General features: G+C 45.2%; 1 protein-coding gene across 3 annotated transcripts in view; it reads left to right on the top strand.

Annotated features, from left to right (window-relative positions):
* The window catches only part of TJP2 (tight junction protein 2), a 114,682-nt gene that overhangs the window by 48,259 nt on the left and 47,606 nt on the right, over positions 1 to 18,817 (top strand). Inside the window, exon 1 of one of the 3 annotated variants that reach the window (XM_081213569.1) lies at positions 7,820 to 7,906. The exons of the other annotated variants lie outside the window; for them this stretch is intronic. Within the exon in view, the coding sequence (XP_081069695.1) occupies positions 7,835 to 7,906 (72 nt within the window). The 5' untranslated portion in view covers positions 7,820 to 7,834. Of the gene's footprint in view, positions 1 to 7,819; positions 7,907 to 18,817 lie in introns of those variants that run through there. 3 annotated transcript variants of the gene reach the window in all.

Here is an 18,817-nt window from a genome sequence, read left to right on the forward strand (position 1 = left end):
AACCATGGTTTGAAACAATGAGCTCCTGCCTACCCTTCGTCTGAGCAAAGGAGCTTGTGGAAGTGGCACTGGGGAGCCTGCTGCCTTCCAGGTGTTGTTGGGCCAACATGACCAGTGATCAGGGGTGAGGGGAGTTGTAGTCCAACAACATCTGGAGGGCCACAGGTTCCCTGGTCTCAGGTGTGCTTCAGATTATTTGGCATTTACAAATGAATGTGTTTAGGGGCACCTCTCCCTAGATGCAGCCCAAGCCTTGCACCATGCAGGAGATCCCTGGGAAGAGGTCCTGGAGGGAAATGCACAGCAGTCTTCTGTTGAATGTAAAATTAGAGGAGCTTTTCCGTTATGGACCTACTTAGGGCCAGACATTCATACTAAATGTCAGTGTTCTTCTGTTTGCTTATAAAGCATTAGCCCATAAAAATCTTATAAATTTCTACAAGTTAAAATTTAAAATAAACTGAAAGAAAAGGGAAATGGGGAGGAGTCCTAAGGCAATGATAAGAAGGCATTACAAGGCCTCTATAATGATTGACTTAAAGTTGTGGAATGCTCTTCTCAGTAAGGTGCAGAAATCGATCTACCATATTGACCCAAATATAAGCCGCACTTTCCCCCCAAATTCTGACTGTGAAAGGTTAAAGTGAGGCTTATATCCGGAACTGAGCGCTGTGCGCCTGCCTCCCGGCACTACTGCCCTGAACGGGGGATGGGGGCAGCTGGCACCAGCTTGGGGAAGTAGTGCCGGGAGGCGGGAGTGCCAGGAAGTGGGCGCGCAGCGCTCGGTTCCGAATATAAGCCTCACTTTAACTTTTCACAGTCGGAATTTGGGGGGGGGGAGTTTGTCTTATATTCAGGCCAGAGGTTTTTGGACTACAACTTCCGTCAGCTGTGGCTGTGCTGGCTGAAGCAGATGGGCATCATACTCCAAAACATTTGGAGGGCACCAGGTTGAGGAAGGCTTGATCTACAGCTTTTCTTTTAGAAAGGGCTGCTGCAAGGCTTTTGATCTGGTTGGCTAGGTGAGTGGCAGATTGTCTGTCATGCAATTCCGTGGGTGCTGTGGTCTTTTCGTTGTGCTTGCTGAGTATGACTGTTATTTTATTTTGTAATCTGCCTTGAAGAATTGTAGATTGGGCTGTTACTCGTGCATTGTTTCGGGTTTTTTATTTTCAAAGAGCCAAAATTGTGTGTGCTTTCTGTCTTGGATGGAGGCAACACTGACACTACAGCATAGAATCATAGAGTTGGAAGAGACCACGAGGGCCATCGAGTCCAACCCCCTGCCAAGCAGGAAACACCATCAGAGCACTCCTGACATATGGCTGTCAAGCCTCTGCTTAAAGACCTCCAAAGCAGGAGACTCCACCACACTCCTTGGCAGCAAATTCCACTGTCGAACAGCTCTTACTGTCAGGAAGTTCTTCCTAATGTTTAGGTGGAATCTTCTTTCTTGTAGTTTGGATCCATTGCTCCGTGTCCGCTTCTCTGGAGCAGCAGAAAACAACCTTTCTCCCTCCTCTATGTGACATCCTTTTATATATTTGAACATGGCTATCATATCACCCCTTAACCTCCTCTTCTCCTCTTCTGAAGAAAGATCTCTTTAGGTTTATGTTGGTGGTTGTGAGACCCGTAGTTACTCAGCATTGGAAAAAGGAAGGTCTTGCCATTGCAAATTGGTATGCCAAGCTATGGAGTAGTTAACATACTGAGTTAGAGTAAATGAAAAACCTGGAAGATTCGGAATATTTTGTCTGTGTTAAGTAAAATTTTATATCTCATGTGAGTCATACTTATCAATGAGGGATTATTCCATTACAATTCAAACAATTATGGAATGAGTTGGTAACTGTATCGGTATGAATTTTAGTACAAACTAGATTTTTTTTCTAGCATTCTTCAGGATGTTTTGTTCTTCTTTGAGTATGTAGTCCTCTCAGCTCTTGAGAGAACTCTGTAATATTACTGTTGTGCTTTAACTTAGTTCTTTAAAATAAAATAAAAAATTTTGTCCCACCCAAATGATTTTTCACAATTGTAATTTCAAAACATTAAACTCTTCCTCTGTTGCCTAGCCTAGAACATTCTGAACTACATTAATCTTCAAGTGCACAAGAATTTGCAGTTAATCATTTTCAAAGACTTGAGTAATTTCATCAACAGGATGTGCATCTCTTCCTTGAAATAAGATGCATCATAGCAAATGTATACTGCTGCCTAGTTTTGAAATAGAGAATCAAATTTTCTTAGATGTGAAGCAGGTACTGGGTAATTTTTTAATTTTAATCTGCATTGTAATAAAGCCTTAGTTGATGTTTTAAAATGTCACCCTTAATGGTTACTGTATTAGTTGAACACATATATATTGACTTCTTAATTATCACTATAATAATTAAATACATATTTGACAGCTTAACGTGAGTTAATTGTGGGTCTGGTACATCCCTCTCTTGCAAGGGATTGCAAGACTCAGAGGGAATAATATTGCTAATGTTTGAAAAACTTCTCATTATTTCAGAATAAAGCTTTGCTCTTTGCTCTCTCCTCCCCCCCCCGCAGCTCCCCATTCCTTTTTGTATCTTGCTGTTCCAAAATAAGAAACTTTCCACTGGATCTCTCCTCTTGCTCCCTGTTCTGCTTGTCAATATGCCAACCTGGACATGGGTGGAAGGAGAGGCCTGGCCCACAGAACATAGTTCTGCCTGAACCTAGAGCTCCGTACAGGACAGGTATCCTGGTTCCAAGCTATACAGGGCTTTGCACACCAAAACCAGCACTTTGAACCTAGCCTGGTAGCTAATTGGCAGCCCATGCAATTCTTTCAGCAGTAGCATAATACAGTGGTGATATTCTGCCCCAGTGAGCCGTTAAGCTGCCATGTTTTGAACTAGCTGAAGTGTCTAGGTCAGCCTCAAGAGTAGTCCCACAGAGGGGACATTGCAGCTTGTGGACAAGCTAACCTGATCCAGAATCGGCCATAGCTGTCTCACTCACTGAAGCTGGTAAAAGACACACATAGCCACTGAGGTCACCTGGGCCTCTGGTAATGGAGAACACCCCCAGACGATGAACCTTCTCCTTTGGTGGGGGTAGGACTGCATTCAAAGCAGGCAACTGACCAATGATGAGAGGTTGTCTTGATGTCAGATGGGAGCAGTCCCCAGCAGGTCTTCTTATCAGTTAGGCATACCTGCAGAAGGCAGGTCTGGTCAATTCTATTTTTGAACCCACTACCAAGGATTGTAAGGACGCGGGTGGCTCTGTGGGTTAAACCACAGAGCCTAGGACTTGCTGATCAGAAGGTCGGTGGTTTGAATCCCCGCGACGGGGTGAGCTCCCCTTGCTCGGTCCCTGCTCCTGCCAACCTAGCAGTTCGAAAGCACGTCAAAGTGCAAGTAGATAAATAGGTACCGCTCTGGCGGGAAGGTAAACGGCGTTTCCGTGTCTGCTCTGGTTCGCCAGAAGCGGCTTAGTCATGCTGGCCACATGACCCAGAAGCTGTATGCCGGCTCCCTCGGCCAGTAAAGCGAGATGAGCGCCACAACCCCAGAGTTGGTCACGACTGGACCTAATGGTCAGGGGTCCCTTTACCTTTACCTTACCAAGGATTTTAAGGCTGTACCATCTGCAGGGGATAGGTCTGGGCAAATGGTATTCTTCATCATACTTGCAAATTGTTACTTCCTCCCAACTGGTAATCACTGTTTGCAGTTTTAACATATCCAACCTGGCATGAGGCTTCCACAGGTGGATTAACTGAACCTTTACCTATAACTTAGAAGCAGTAGTTTACATTTGATTTATATTTACTGTGATTTTGAAATGGAAATAAGGCATGTAGAGTTGTGGCAAGACTGGATGGGTTGACACTCTTTCTTCCAGTGTTGCTCACTGTAAGCACAGATTTAGCCACAATAATAACTATTCATTATCAACTAGTATTAGGTTCTGTTTTGTTTACGCATTTGGCCTCACAGGTTTATACCAAGGGAATCCAGTCTTTTGGGCCATGGGGGACATTCAGAAATCAAAGGATGGTTTTCAGCTATGTTTACTCAGAGGAAAGCCACTGAAATTACCGTATTTTTCGCCCTATAGGACGCACTTTTCCCCCTCTAAAAATGAAGGGGAAATCTGTGTGCGTCCTATGGGGCAAATACAGGCTTTCGCTGAAGCTTGGAGAGTGAGAGGGGTCGGTGTGCACTGACCCCTCTCGCTCTCCAGGCTTCAGGAAGCTATCAGCAAGCCTGGGGAGCCCGCGGGAGTTTCCGCAGGGCTCCCCAGGCTGCTGATAGCAGCCTGCCACCCGGCACACGGGGCACCCTGAAGCAGAGCGCCCCTCGTGCCGGGCAGACATCGGCCAGCCCCACAAGCTCGGGGGACTAGGTGCGTCCTATGGGACGAAAAATACGGTAATGGACCTAATTTAATCATGTTCATTTTCAGTGGGCCTACTCTGAATAAAACTTAAGCTGTTGTAAGGTAAAGGAACCCCTGACCATTAGGTCCAGTCGTGACCGACTCTGGGGTTGTGGTGCTCATTTCGCTTTATTGGCCGAGGGAGCTTCCGGGTCATGTGGCCAGCATGACTAAGCTGCTTCTGGCGAACCAGAGCAGCGCACTGAAACGCTGTTCTGTTGTGGGCACCACAAAATATCAATTTCATAGAAGATACTCGGAGACACCATTGAGGTGGGGAAAAATGGATACTGGGTACAACTTTCCTACAATCCATAGCTGTAATAGAAAAATATAATGAAACAAAGTTGTTCATCATAAAAATTAACATAATAGTATGCACTTTCAGGGGAAAACTTATAATATCCAATATTATGTTAAAAGGGTAAAGGGACCCCTGACTGTTAGGTCCAGTCGCGGACAACTCTGGGGTTGCAGCGCTCATCTCACTTTAATGGCTGAGGGAACCTGTGTACAGCTTCTGGGTCATGTGGCCAGCATGACTAAGCTGCTTCTGGCAAACCAGAACAGTGCACGGAAACGCCGTTTACCTTCCTGCCGGAGCAGTACCTATTTATCTACTCGCACTTTGACATGCTTTTGAACTGCTAGGTTGGCAGGAGCAGGGACCGAGCAACGGGAGCTCACCCCGTTGTGGGGATTCGAACAGCCGACCTTCTGATCGGCAAGTCCTAGGCTCTGTGGTTTAACCCACAGCGCCACTCGCATTCCAGCGAATATTATGCTAGAAATATATATATAAAATAAAAAAAATAGTCCAGTAGCACCTTAGAGACCAACTAAGTTTGTTCTTGGTATGAGCTTTCGTGTGCATGCAAACTTATTCAGATACGATATTATGTTAATACATGTAAAATGTACATGTGCCAAGGGTAACGCAGATTTCACGAAACTTTTAAGTGCTATGAAATTAAAACCGTTTGCGATAGAGGGGAAAAAATTAAGGGGGTTTCTTTCAACCACAAGAGAAGGGTGTACACCAAGTTTCATCAAAATCTGAGATGGTGGGTGATGAAACCCTTGTTTTTTGCGTTGATTTGATGTGGAATGACCCCAGGGAGAGCAGGAAAGAAGGACTATGGCATAAGAGGATGGGTTGACAAGTAATGAAAAAGACTTATTTTGAGTTATCTCTCCTAAGAAACCTCATTAGCTAAGAAGCCATACTATCTCCGAGTTTGATTTCTTCATTGTCTTTCTTAGGAAAGATGACTCCAGATAATATCCCTAACTCCTCTACTACTTGCCAGCCCTTCCTCTTATCCTTTAGTCCTCCCTTTCCTGAGCTTAGGCCTTTGGGAAAGAGCGCAGCGGCATAGTAGGGATAAGCCGGAAACCAGAAGCACCCAGGGGCGCCGACTTATAAAAAATATTGGGGGGGCCCATACCGGGGTCCTGGGGGAGGGAGAACGCGAGAAGCAGCGCGAGCCTCTGAGAGAACGCGAGACCCCGCGCAGCTGCTCCTCCTGCCTCAAGGCAGCGGGTTGGCCGGGTAGGCGTCGGTTCCTTGCTTGAGCAGGACCCCCGTGCCTGCCCGCCTCCTTCCAGGTAGACCGGGTAGGAACCTGGCCCTTTGTATAGAAGCGACAGGCGGGCGGCAGGCAGGCAGCATGGCCGTCCCCTGCCTGCCTGCCTGCCTGCCTGCTTCCAGGTAGACCGGGTAAGAACCTGTACCTTTGTATAGGAGCGCCAGGCGGCCACAGGAAGGCAGCAGGCCAGGGTGCGTGGACGTCCCATGCCTGCCTGCCTGCCTGCCTGCCTGCCTTTTTCCAGGTAGACCGGGTAAGATCCTGGACCTTGGTATAGAAGGCAGGCTTGCAGGCAGGCAGGCGGCTGCTGCTGCTGTTCGGTCGGCGGCTCCTTTGCTTTGCTTGCTGCCGCCCAGGCCCCGGGAGCCACAGAGCCAGCGCCGCCTGAGGAGGAATATCCAGCCCATTCAGAGACGCTGCTGCTGCTGCTGCTGCTGCTGCTTCTCTCTCTCTCTCTCTCTCTCTCTCTCTCTCTCTCTTGTTGTTGTTCCGTTCGGATTCCCCCTCCCACCCGGCGGCTCCTCTGGCGCGTCCTGGCAGCAGCGGCGGCAGCGGCGGCGGCAGCAGCTCCTCCTGCAAAACACTTTCCCCTCTCCCTCGGTGTGCGTGCGCGCGGCGAGCGAATGCACCTCCTGCCTCTCTCTCCCTCTCTCTCTCCCCCGCCGTGCAATCTCCTCGGGACTCTCCAGTCCTTTTGATGTCGCCGCAGCGCTGGCCCGCCAGACTTTACACGAAGGTTCGCGCACTAATAATTTTCTTAAATTATTGGGGGGGGCTCCGCCCCCCCAATCCAATTTTTGAGGGGGCTCAGGCCCCCTCAGGCCCCATGGAGTCGGCGGCGCCTATGGAAGCACCTTTGCCTCCGAGGCTGAGAGGCAACAGCACTGCGATCTGTGGCTGCAGCCACAGGAAGAGGACGAGGCAAAGGCTTCCTCGGTGCTGACTCAGCAGTGAAATGGGACCAGGACCCTGGAGAATGCAGGATGGGATCTTGACCTTGCAACACAATAAAATTACTGCATTTCCTGTTAAGTGTAACTAAAGCAACTATTGTCTCCAATTCTGGGAATAGAAATTGTGTGCCCCATGCCAGGTGAGCCTGCCCATCTTCTACAATTGGCCACTGAGCTTTGTGGGATAAGGCCTTTTTAGTATGTAGCGGGGCTGAACTTGTATGTGTGGGTGAACTTTATATTAAGTGCATATTTGTGTGTGTATTGTGTGTGTGTTTTCACACACTTCCTTCTTGATAATTGGCTTCTAATACTGATTTCCTGTTCTGAAAGTAACTTGACATTGGTTTTAGGAGGGAAATATGTAGGGCATGCATTGGATAGGTGCTAAAATACCACTTTGTTGTCTTAGTTACTGCACTGCAATTGTTCAGTGTATATGCATTGCTCTGGCCAGTGTATATCTATTGCATAAAGGGAGACAAAACAAATGTACAGTAGTTACAATGACCATTGTTTTGCTTCTTCAGGGTGAGGGCTCGCGAAACAAGATATCTGAAAGACTTTCTGGTGGGTTTCGATGGTGTCAAGTCTGTTTTAACGAGGAAAAGCAACGCGGCGCGTGCGGGCCGCCGACCTGGCTTCCTAAGCCCGCTTGGCTTGCCGCCTTTTCTCCTTTCCAGGCGTTCCGCAGGCGCGCGCTGCCGGGCCCTCTTCCCTTCTTCCCCGCCCGGCGGGGCCTTCCTTCTCGGCTCCCGGGGAGGCGCCGGAGGCTGAGCCGCGTCGGGGGCGGGGCGCGGGCGGAGTCCGGCGGGGAAGTCGCGTCGCTTCCGAGGGGGGCCCGCCAGTCCCGGGCGAAGCGTCGCGGAGATGCCGGTGAGAGGAGGCGGCGGCGGGGGCTCTCTGCTGCGCGCGGCCGCCCTGCTCTCGCCGTGGCTTCGGGTGAGTGGGCGGAGGCGCCCCGGGCGGGCGGGGGGGGGGCGGGCGGCGCTCGCCTTCCGGGCGGAGGAAGCCCTTCCCGGGAGCTGCCTTCGCAACTCGCTTTGTGGACCTTTCTTCGCCTTGGCGGCCTTTGGCCCCCTGCCGACAGTTTTATTTCTCCATCCTCCTCTTTGCCAGCGGAGAGGAACAGGTCATGAGCCTGAGGAAGGGAGCTCGAATGTCCCAATCAGTTTGTTAAACTTTAATATGCTCCAAGACTCTCTGTTTACGTTTTTCATATACTCTGAAAATCCAGTGTTAAAATCTGAGATGTGTGTCCTCTTTGCTGCATTGTTTTGATTTTATGTACTTTCTTTTTTAAGCATCAGTTTTATGTATAACTTTCGTCTTTGTTTGGTTTGAGAATGGTGGGGTTTTATGGACTAACTTAAAAGGCATACTTCCACAAAAGAATAAGATCCTTTGTATCTTCCTTTATGCTGTTTTTATTCCTTTCACTTATATTAATTTAACATGACTGTAGATTATGTTCACCTTGATCATTAGCTGGCTGTACCTAGGAGTTTCACTGAGAAAAATGCTTTATATTAATACCCAGATATCCTAATAACATAAAGTGAGATAACAATTACTGGGATTGCATAACATGAGTAATGAAGGCTGAGATGCAGTGACAAGCCTGCGGCCGTCCATCAAGCCCCATGATTCATATTCAGGTTTAACACATACTCCGCTTGAGATTTCCGTGTGTATGAGTTTATGGAGATGACTCCACAAAGAGAATCATTGGGAAAACTTGCAAAGAAAACTACGTATTTCTCAATTGCTGGGGGTGTGGCGACTTCATAAATACATGTTGAAAAATCTCCCTAGAAAGTGCAGTCTGGGTTTGAAGTCATTGTAGGGATCATATAAGCTTAAATTTAGAAGGAACTATGAGGGTCATTATGGGACGCGGGTGGCGCTGTGGGTTAAACCACAGAGCCTAGGACCTGCCGATCAGAAGGTTGGCGGTTCGAATCCCTGCGTGACCCGGAAGCTGTATGCCGGCTCCCTCGGCCAATAAAGCGAGAGGAGCGCCGCAACCCCAGAGTCGGTCATGACTGGGCTTAATGGTCAGGGGTCCCTTTACCTTTACCTTATGAGGGTCATTAATCCAATGTGGGAATCTTTTGTCCAACATGGGATTTGAACTCACGACCATGAGATTAAGAGTCTTCTGTTCTACTGACTGAGCTGTCCCAGCCAAAATGCTGAAAGACAAGGAGTCCTACTGATACTTTTACGTTAAAGGCTGCAGGTTGATTTAAGCTAGGAATTGAATAAGAAATTAAATTAATTTGTTAAATCTGCTGGCCAGGATGGACCTGCTACTGCTGGTCATAATGTCTGTGGTATAAAGCAGCTTAACTTTCTTCCTTTAGCCATTCTATCTTTATCACTTTTGTGTCTAACCTTTGTCATAATTTCTGTAGTATAAAGCTTGGATGTTTTATTTAACATATTAAAAATACTTAGTTTAAATTTTGAGCATAAAATTGGCATGTTGTTCAACAAGATAATATAGTAAAAATATGATATGCAGCCCAACTGTATGAGGCAGCGAAACCAATTGTACACAATAGTGCCAAATGATTATTTTTGTTTTCAGCTACTTTTTGTATTATTTGTTTCCTTTGACATGAGCTACAGATGGCCAAAAAATAGCTATAAAAACCTGTATTGAACTTTTGACAGTACAGCTGTTGTTTGTTTTGCTTGGTTGTCTTAAAATTACGGTAGAGGCCCTTTGAGAGTCCTGCTTGCTAATTCCTTCTAGCTATGCATATCTATTATTCATTTTTAGTTTAAATAATGTAGTTTACTTAATCTGAACTGGTTGCCTTTGTATAGACCCAATAAAATGTTGATCATTGGAGCTTGTGGAATTATGCAAACATTTTAGATTTTAACATGATTGTGTCAAATGAAACATCATTTTGGGTCATCTGCTGCTGATCAGTGATAAACAGGACTTGACCTGCCCTCCTCTCAAATGTCTTTATTTTCTCTTTCTCTGTTCTCTTTTCGAATGTTGGCAAAAGGCTTATCTTCCTGGCTTATGCGAAAGTATTCAGCATCCAAGATTGTTCTGTCAAAATACAGGATTGGGCCCAGCTAAGTAACTTCCATGGGTGAACTAGTTTCATTATGGAGCAGCATGGGGACTTGCCATCTAGAATAACTTTGTCAGAGAAGCATAATGTGCATTTGTTTTGCTGTGATGGTTGTGTATGTACTAGGAAAAAGTGGCTTAGGGCATGTCCACAACATCTGTTTTTCATGTTGTAAGTGGTTGGTGCAGCCTGTTCATCAGCCTGAGTCTTAGAGTCATAGAATTGTAGACTTGGAAGGGACTTCAAGGGTCATCTAGTCCAGCCCCCTGCAATGCGGGAATCTCAGCTAAAGCATTGATGACAGATGGCTGCCCCACCTTGGCTTAAAAACCTCCAAGGAAGGAGAATTCACCACCTCCTGACTGTTCCACTGTCAAACAGCTCTTACTGTCAGAAAGTTCTTCCTGATGTTTAGTTGGAATCTTCTTTCTTGTCTTGTCCCTACTTATTCTGGATTTCTTCACACAAGGTAGTGTTCCGTTAACAAAATGCTGTATTTTGAAATACAGTGGTACTTCTGGTTGCGAACGGGATCCGTTCCAGAGGCCCATTCGCAACATGAAAAGCGCGCAACCTGAAGCTCCGTATCTGCGCAGGTGCGCGGCACAATTTGGCACTTGTGCGCATGCGGCGAATGCATGCGCATGTGGACTTCTGGGTCGCCATGGGACCCAACCTGAAAAACCGTAACATGAGGTATGACTGTATCCTAGAATGTCTTCATTGCAGCTACATCTCCACTATAAGATTCCCCCCCCCCCCCGTATTCCTTGAGTTTGAGTCAGATGGGTGGGCTATAAATATAATAATAATAATAATAATAATAATAATAATAATAATAATACCTATCCAGTAATTCCTGGTGACAAGCACCATATTTCTTATGAAATGAAGGCGCTGGTGCACTGGTACTGGAATTCTGACCTTGGATAATCTTGGTTATTTTCCTGCCCTAGCTGTTATCGTCTGTTAGCTAGACGGAGGTTGAGATCTGTAGCAGAGCAATGGATTGTCCTGGGACAAGCAGCTCTGCAAGCGAGTTAGAAACCTAAAGCTTAGAGAGGGTTTAGGAACTTCTCAGGAGAGGTTTATTGTACCAGCAGAATTTGGACCCCCTCCAAATGTGAAATACCACTACACCTTTTCCCACTACAGCCTAAAAACGGAAAAGAGCAAGCCTTGGTTTTGGCAAAACTCCCAAGACTTTTAAGTAAGGTCATTTACTTCACCTCTGAGCTACCTTTGACATTGGCAGTGGTGTCAGTTTTATGTAAAAGTTTGAATTGGGGGGGGGGAATTCCTATGCAAAACCAAGTAATTTGCAGTGGGAAATGTTCAGTTGGTGTCAGAAAATTTTCTGATGCCCTTGGAAGTGATGTTAGCATGTTTATTTTACTTGCAGTTAGTAAACAAAGCTAAAAACTTTGAAACTGGCAGCTTGCCTAATACTAATTTGCAGTTGCCACCTATTCTTATGAAACCCCTTTTTACTTTGTGTGCAGAAAATAATGCAGCGGAAAATACTCCATTTTGGAAAAGCTTCTACCCCCTTACACTGTGTCCTTGGGAGTTGGGTCACTTTTAGGCTAGTGAGCAAGACCTCAGGTACATCTGCCATACAAACTGGGACTTTCTTGCTAATTTCTCATGGTCAGGAACCACATCTTGACTCATAGATGGTTACTGGAAGATATTGTCTTTGTAGGTTGAATTGGGTTCTTAAGCTGCTGGAACAAACCCAGATTTTGGCTACTTTATGAGACGACCAGGATATCTAGTTCATCAGCTTGGTGTGAGTACCTACCATGGTGGGGGGGAAGAAGAAGAAGAGGAAGAGGAAGAGGAAGAGGAAGAGGAAGAAGAAGAAGAAGAAGAAGAAGAAGAAGAAGAAGAAGAAGAAGAATGTACTGCTTCAAGCTGATTTATTTCCTGGTATCAACAAACACCAGGACTCACAGGCCCCAGAGAGGCTTATGGCTTATCCTTAAATATGTTTGCCTCTTTCTTTTTTCTTCCTCCTCACTCTGAAGCAGCGAGCAGAGAGAGGTGCCTTAAACCCCACAATTCTTATAATCCCCATAATTCCTGTGGACATGTATACTTTGGGCTCAGCAGAATTTTGGGGTACTAGAGATAGTGGCTGCTTCTCTCCTGAACTCCACCCCAAGACCTGCCGTCTTGGCCTTCAAGCTTGAGCGGTGGAGCTGAGCACCGCACTCAGCAGATAAGGACTAAACAAAGTAGCATGAGCCATCGCTATAATTTCCCCCGACAGGGAGGAAGGACTGCCAGAGTGTGGCGCCAGTCTTGCAGGTAGATACAGCAGAAGCAATATTAGGCCAAACTGCTGTGTCTGTGTGTTTGACGCAGTGCCATATCTTTTAAAACTCCCTCAAAAAGTATTTATTGATTTACACTGAAAAGACTGGCAATGGTTCTGCTCCCAAGCTTGTCATTAACTTTTGATGAGATTTGTTTATACTTTTTGCTAAAACAAAAAGAAAAATCCACATGTAAAATTCAACTTCAGTAGAAAATCATAATCTTCTTTAGCGTTACAAAGGCAAATGTATGAAGAACTGCCTCCTTGCCTACCCTCCTGTTTTTATTCTCCTTTATGTCGTCCAAAATAAAGGAAAATCTGTTCTTTATGCCTGCCAGCCGCCCTCTTTGATTGCACAAACAAGGCAGGCTACCCATTGCATCAACTGCTGAACTGAACCCTTTCAGTCACAAGATTGTCTGGAAAAAAATATTTAATGTGACATGTCAGAAGAGAGGTGGAAAAGATATGAATTTGGCAGCAGAAGTGAACTTTGAAGCACCCTCCTCTCTTACATGCTTCACTAGGAAAAATGGTTAATAATAATAATAATAATAATAATAATAATAATAATAATAAAATTTTATTTATATCCTGCCCTCCCCAGCTGAAGCTGGGCTCAGAGCGGCTAACAACAATAAAATAATACAACATTCTAAAATCATTTCATTATAAATAAGTTCAAATCAGATTAATGGCAACCATTGGGCTAGAGTTCTGTGAAGATTCCGAGTCTTCTCATTGTTTTCGTCCTCTTCACACTAAAAAGAAAGAAAAAAAGCATTTGGCAGAGGGCAGCCCTTGAAATCTTAGCTTTCAGCCTGTTGAAACAAATGCCTGGTTGTAGTTAAATTTCCCATTCCTCAGTCCTTGTTTTCCTAAGGGTGTGAGTGTGGAAATGTTGCACTTCTATTGTCTTTTGGTTCCCTCTGAACAGCTAGTATGTTGTTAGCTAAACTGAAGTCATAACTGAGAAGCAATTTCTGATGCTTTTTCTTGTTATGAAAAATGGGGATGGGTATCTTCTAATGAGATTGTGTACAATGCAATTTCTGAAGGATTAGAATCTGAAAGGTGGTTTTTTTGCTCCATCCTGAGGTGTTTGAACCAATATCAACAAAAGGTGAAAATATAATGTGTTCCCTGTAAGAAAAACCCTGGGGCCTAATTTGAATGGTAGAATGTTTGGGGCCTGGTGGGCGGGGCTTGAGTGTTTTGCTCCAGAATCAGCCCCTCCCTTCAGGGTGGTTCCATTCAGAGGGACCAAGAAGTAGGGGGTGATCTACGATCCAGTGTAAAACTGGCAGTGATCTACCACCCAGGGGTGGGTGCAGGGAGGGCGTGCGTGCTGACGGGGTAGGCATGGGTGCGCGCAGGCAAGAGGAACTCAGGATTGACTGGTAGATCACGATCAACGCCTTGAACATGTCTGTTGTATTTAGTTTCTCTCATTCTGTTATTTTGTTACAGTTTATTTGTCTCAGTTTATTATTAAAGCTTAGTTTACATTTACGTGAGCCACTTATTTTTCTGAGAGAAAAAGAAACTCTGCTGAGGAAAGGTGTAGGAAAGGTGTAAACTTGGGTGAGTGAAGGGATATTCCCAGTTTGCCAGGAGGATTGGTTTGGTTAATTATCCCCCATCCTCTACAACATTTTCATCCTACAAAAACACTTAAAGCTTACTATAGAGAAGTGAAGAGTTCAGGTATTGCATTTGTATAAAGAGGCAGGGAAACCTGTAAGACACTTCTCTGCCCAGAAATGTTGGCGTTTGCACCCAGGAACTGTGCACCCATTTTATCCAGCGTACAGCCAGTGACCTCCCTTGGGTTCCTGAATGGCAGGAGGCTGCCCATGCAAGACAGAACTTGCAAAGAGAATATTGAAATGAGTTGCCCCGGGAGGAGCATCTGACGCCAGCACAGGCGGCTTTTAGAGAAGTAGGGCAAGGTCTGAGAGATTCATATGGACAACTTGTTTTCCTGGGTTATCATCACAAGAAGGCCATGGAAGAGATAAGTTTTTCTGGGAAAGAAATCAGTTAAATGGGGCCTTGTAGCTGATCAATTGATGCTTTGTTCCCTAGCTAATGACATCTAGCAGTTCCACTAAAAAGCCTTTTTGCAAATGTATCAAGAAAGTTATTCCTATGTCAGTGGGCATCACTCTCTCCATTCAGATCCTGAATTTTCTTGCCCAGACCTAACAATTGCAGCACAAACAGTTTACAATGGATTATACAGTAGAACAAAGACTCCAGTGTCTGGAAAAATCCTCAGAATTAAGCAGAGGTTTCTTGTGGTAATTGTCCTAATTCAATTCTCAGTTAAATGGCTGAATATAGTTTAAGCCTTTATTTCAGTTTTAATTGGTGGTGTCAGAGAGTATGCATACAAGTCAGGCTCACACTGCTAAGTCTCTTAGTAGGTTTAACGTATGAGTTCAGGTTGAAATTATTTCCTTTATTTATTTTAGCAATATATCACATATATTTCTAACATCTAGTACCTTAAAATATATTTGTCTTTGAAGAGAATTCCTATTGTGTATTAATCTATTTTATCATCCAGGGAGATACAGATACAGTGAAAAGTAGTATGTGAATAAGTGGTGAACAATTGTTTTATTAGAACTAGGACAAAGGATATATCAGTGAGAGTAGTCATTTAAATGGATGGGCTTGAGAATCAAATAGAAACTTAAGGTAAAGGGACCCCTGACCATTAGGTCCAGTCGTGACCGACTCTGGGGTTGCGGCACTCATCTCGCTTTATTGGCCGAGGGAGCCGGCGTACAGTATGACTAACCCGCTTCTGGTGAACCAGAGCAGCGCACGAAAACGCTGTTTACCTTCCCGCTGAAGCAGTACCTATTTATCTACTTGCACTTTGACGTGCTTTTGAACTGCTAGGTTGGCAGGAGCAGGGACCGAGCAACGGGAGCTCACCCCGTCGCGGGGATTTGAACCGCCGACCTTCTGATCGGCAAGCCCTAGGCTCTGTGGTTTAACCCACAGCGCCACCCGCATCCCTTTGTTGCGCTATAGAATCATAGAATTGTAAACTTGGAAGGGACTCCAAGGGTCATCTGGTCCAACCCTCTGCAATCTAAATATCACAACTAAAGCATCCATGACAGATGACCATCCCACCTCTGCTTCAGCCCTCACTGCTGATGAGACGCCAGCCCCAATCTGCTTTGCAAGGCTGGGATAATCTCAGTCTCACAGAGCGGCTCAGGACGTGAGAAGAACGCAACAGCCAGATGCAACAGACCTCCAGTTATAGGGCAGTATAATAATAATAATAATAATAATAATAATAATAATAATAATAATGGCCACATGCCCTTCGATCCCAGCGTCACCCTCGCTTTGCTGGTGATATGAGTACAAGTGACAGCAGAAATATAGCCAAAAAAGCAAACCACAATCCCCAGTTGAAATAAGCCAAGAATAATGATTTGTTGAAGCTGCTCATCAGAGGAGGGAGCAAAGCACGTGCAGCTTCTCCCTCCCCATGCCCACCTGCCCCACATGGTCAGTTCTTGGTCTGACCCTTAGGTGGAAAAATATTCCCCAACCCTGCATTAACCATGGCCTGCTGTAATGTGTGAATGCATCCTACACAACACAAATATTCACTTAATATTGGGGGGGGGGCTGTGAGAGGACCACAATATTCTTTTGATTGTAATTTTTAAAAAACTGATTTTAATGTTGTATTTTGAGTTGTTGTGACCTGCTCTTGGGCAGGTAATAAATCAAATTATCATTATTAGTGCTGAGGGAGTGGCCAGGTGCATTGGAAGAGATGAGCAAATTCCATGGAGAAGTTGTTAGCTTGTTATATGGTGTACCCTGCTCCTTAAGTGAGTACAGTGGTACCTCGGGTTACATATGCTTCAGGTTACATACGCTAACCCAGAAATAGTGTTTCAGGTTAAGAACTTTGCTTCAGGATAAGAACAGGAATCATGCTCTGGCGGTGTGGCAGCAGCAGGAGGCCCCATTAGCTCAAGTGGTGCTTCAGGTTAAGAACAGTTTCAGGTTAAGAACGGACCTCCGGAACAAATTAAGTACTTAACCTGAGGTACCACTGTATATAATTGCAACAGAACTTGAGGTGGGCTGCTAAGAGCAGAGAAATGGCTTTTGTTTTCTGACACTTACTTTGAAAAGTATAAATCTGTGGTTTTATAAGTTTAGTTGTTCCTGGCTCAAATTTTAAATAATTAGTTATATCCTGTTGGAGAAGTTTGAATGTATTGTCACTGGTGTTCTTTGTGGTTGCAAGAAATAATGTGCATGCAAAAGTCAGTAACTAACAAGTTTGGGTGCTGTTTTTAAAGTCCCTCCTCTAATGTTAGATGTTGAAGCTTTTCACTGAAACAAAGCTTGGGCAATGGCAATAGCTTTCCCTTCATGGTTCCAGATCAATTTGATGAGCTTTTTGAAGGAGCCCTGCCGCCTCATGTGCCACAGTGCTGACTGCATCTAATAATAGGGCGACAAAGTGTGAGCCTGTAAAGTAGGGGCAGCCAACTGGGTGCCCTCCAGGTGCCGTTGGACTACAACTCCCTTGCCCATTGGCCATGCTGACTCGGCCTGATGTTATTTGTAGTCCAGCAGCACCTGCAGGGATCCCTGTTGGTTATGCTGTAAAGCTGTGTTTCCCAAACTTTGAATAAACATGTACTCCTTCTGAAAGTTTATTCTTACTGGCATTCCCCTTCTTAGAGGAAGATAATTGGGGAGTAGTTTTAATAATACTATTTTAGCTATTTATTTATCTAACAAAATAATATTATTTTGTTTTATGCAGCTAAAAAAGCTATGATGAATTATAATTAAAATTTCTGCCGTGTACCCTTTGAACCCCATTCATGTCCTGCTGAGGGTACATGTACCACACTTTGGGAAACACTCCTGTAAAGGATCGAGCCTTATGCCTCTGCTTTCAAGTGGCAGAACTAGCCAGCTTCTCTTGAGCACCAGGACTTCCCAGTTGCAGGGGTGGCATCATGGTGAGGGTTGTGAGAGAGGACCAGTAGTTCTGAGCCAAGGAGCATCCAAGACTGTAGGTGCACTTAGAGATGCTTCGCTTTGAAGTAGCAGGTTGTCTTGAGCTGCAAGTAAATGGGTCTCTTCTAATATTTTCAGAGAGCTCTATTGGCAGCCTTGTCTAGGTGTTGGTCCCAGGAATGATGGTGTTAGGATTAGCCTCTCTGAAACATTTTCCTGTACAAGCCCCATCAAATGAGGAGTAAAGTAAAAGGTAAAGGGACCCCTGACCATTAGGTTCAGTCATGACCGACTCTGGGGTTGCGGCACTCATCTCGCTTTATTGGCCGAGGGAGCCGGCGTACAGCATGTGGCCAGCATGACTAAGCCGCTTCTGGTGAACCAGAGCAATGCACGGAAACGCTGTTTACCTTCCTGCCGGAGCGGTACCTATTTATCTACTTGCACTTTGACGTGCTTTTCAACTGCTAGGTTGGCAGGAGCAGGGACCGAGCAAGGGGAGCTCACCCCGTCGCGGGGATTCGAACCACCGACCTTCTGATCGGCAAGTCCTAGGCTCTGTGGTTTAACCCACAGCACCACCCGTGTCCCTCAAATGAGGAGTAGTAGTAGTAGTTACAAAATAGTCTTCTGTCCCATGTTTTTAGACCCTGCTTAGTCATGCTTTATTTATGTAATAATGAAAGAATTGGAGAAATCTACCTTGTCCATCTTAAGTATCTGCTGTGGGCAGTGATACTACTGTACAAATGGTCAGTGGCGTAGCGTGGGTTGTCAGCACCCGGGGCAAGGCAAGTAATTTGCGCCCCCTAACCCGTGGATTTTAGCAGGGGGCAGAGAGCTGCGAGTGCGAGATGTTGCGCCCGGTGCGGCCGGCCCCCCCCTGCACGCTACGCCACTGCAAACGGTGGCTTTACACAGACACGCACATATTTTAAAGAGAATCCCCAGAGAACTTACAAGAACATTCTAAATTTGATACTTAGCTGCAGAAATCCTAGGAAATGTATACAAACTAGTGGCTTTTAGAAGTTTGCCTGTTGTATTAAGACTTAAGTGAATCTGGTAAAAATAATTTGAATGGGAAAAGGTTTTTTGCTTTCCAATTATCAGTGTGTGCTCCTTTCTTTCATCTGTACAGTCAAATAGCTGCTCAATACCACCATCTAGTGGAAAATTAGTTTATAGGTCATTTGCTGTTTTAACACCCATCACTTCTGTAGCAGCTGCGACCAATCAATTTAATTTATACTGGCCATTTGCATTACTCCAAATTCACAGTAACTGCCGATATGACCATTAGTGAGTGATTCAGCACCAAATTAAAGGGTTTATCTATTTTTGTGTCATAAACTAACAGTTCTGTTTCCTTGCCTTTCAGTGTGTTTCTGTAAATTCAGAAGCTGC

This window comes from Podarcis bocagei, assembly GCF_964188305.1.
Source record: "Podarcis bocagei genome assembly, chromosome: 11".
In the NCBI taxonomy this organism is placed as follows: domain Eukaryota; kingdom Metazoa; phylum Chordata; class Lepidosauria; order Squamata; family Lacertidae; genus Podarcis; species Podarcis bocagei.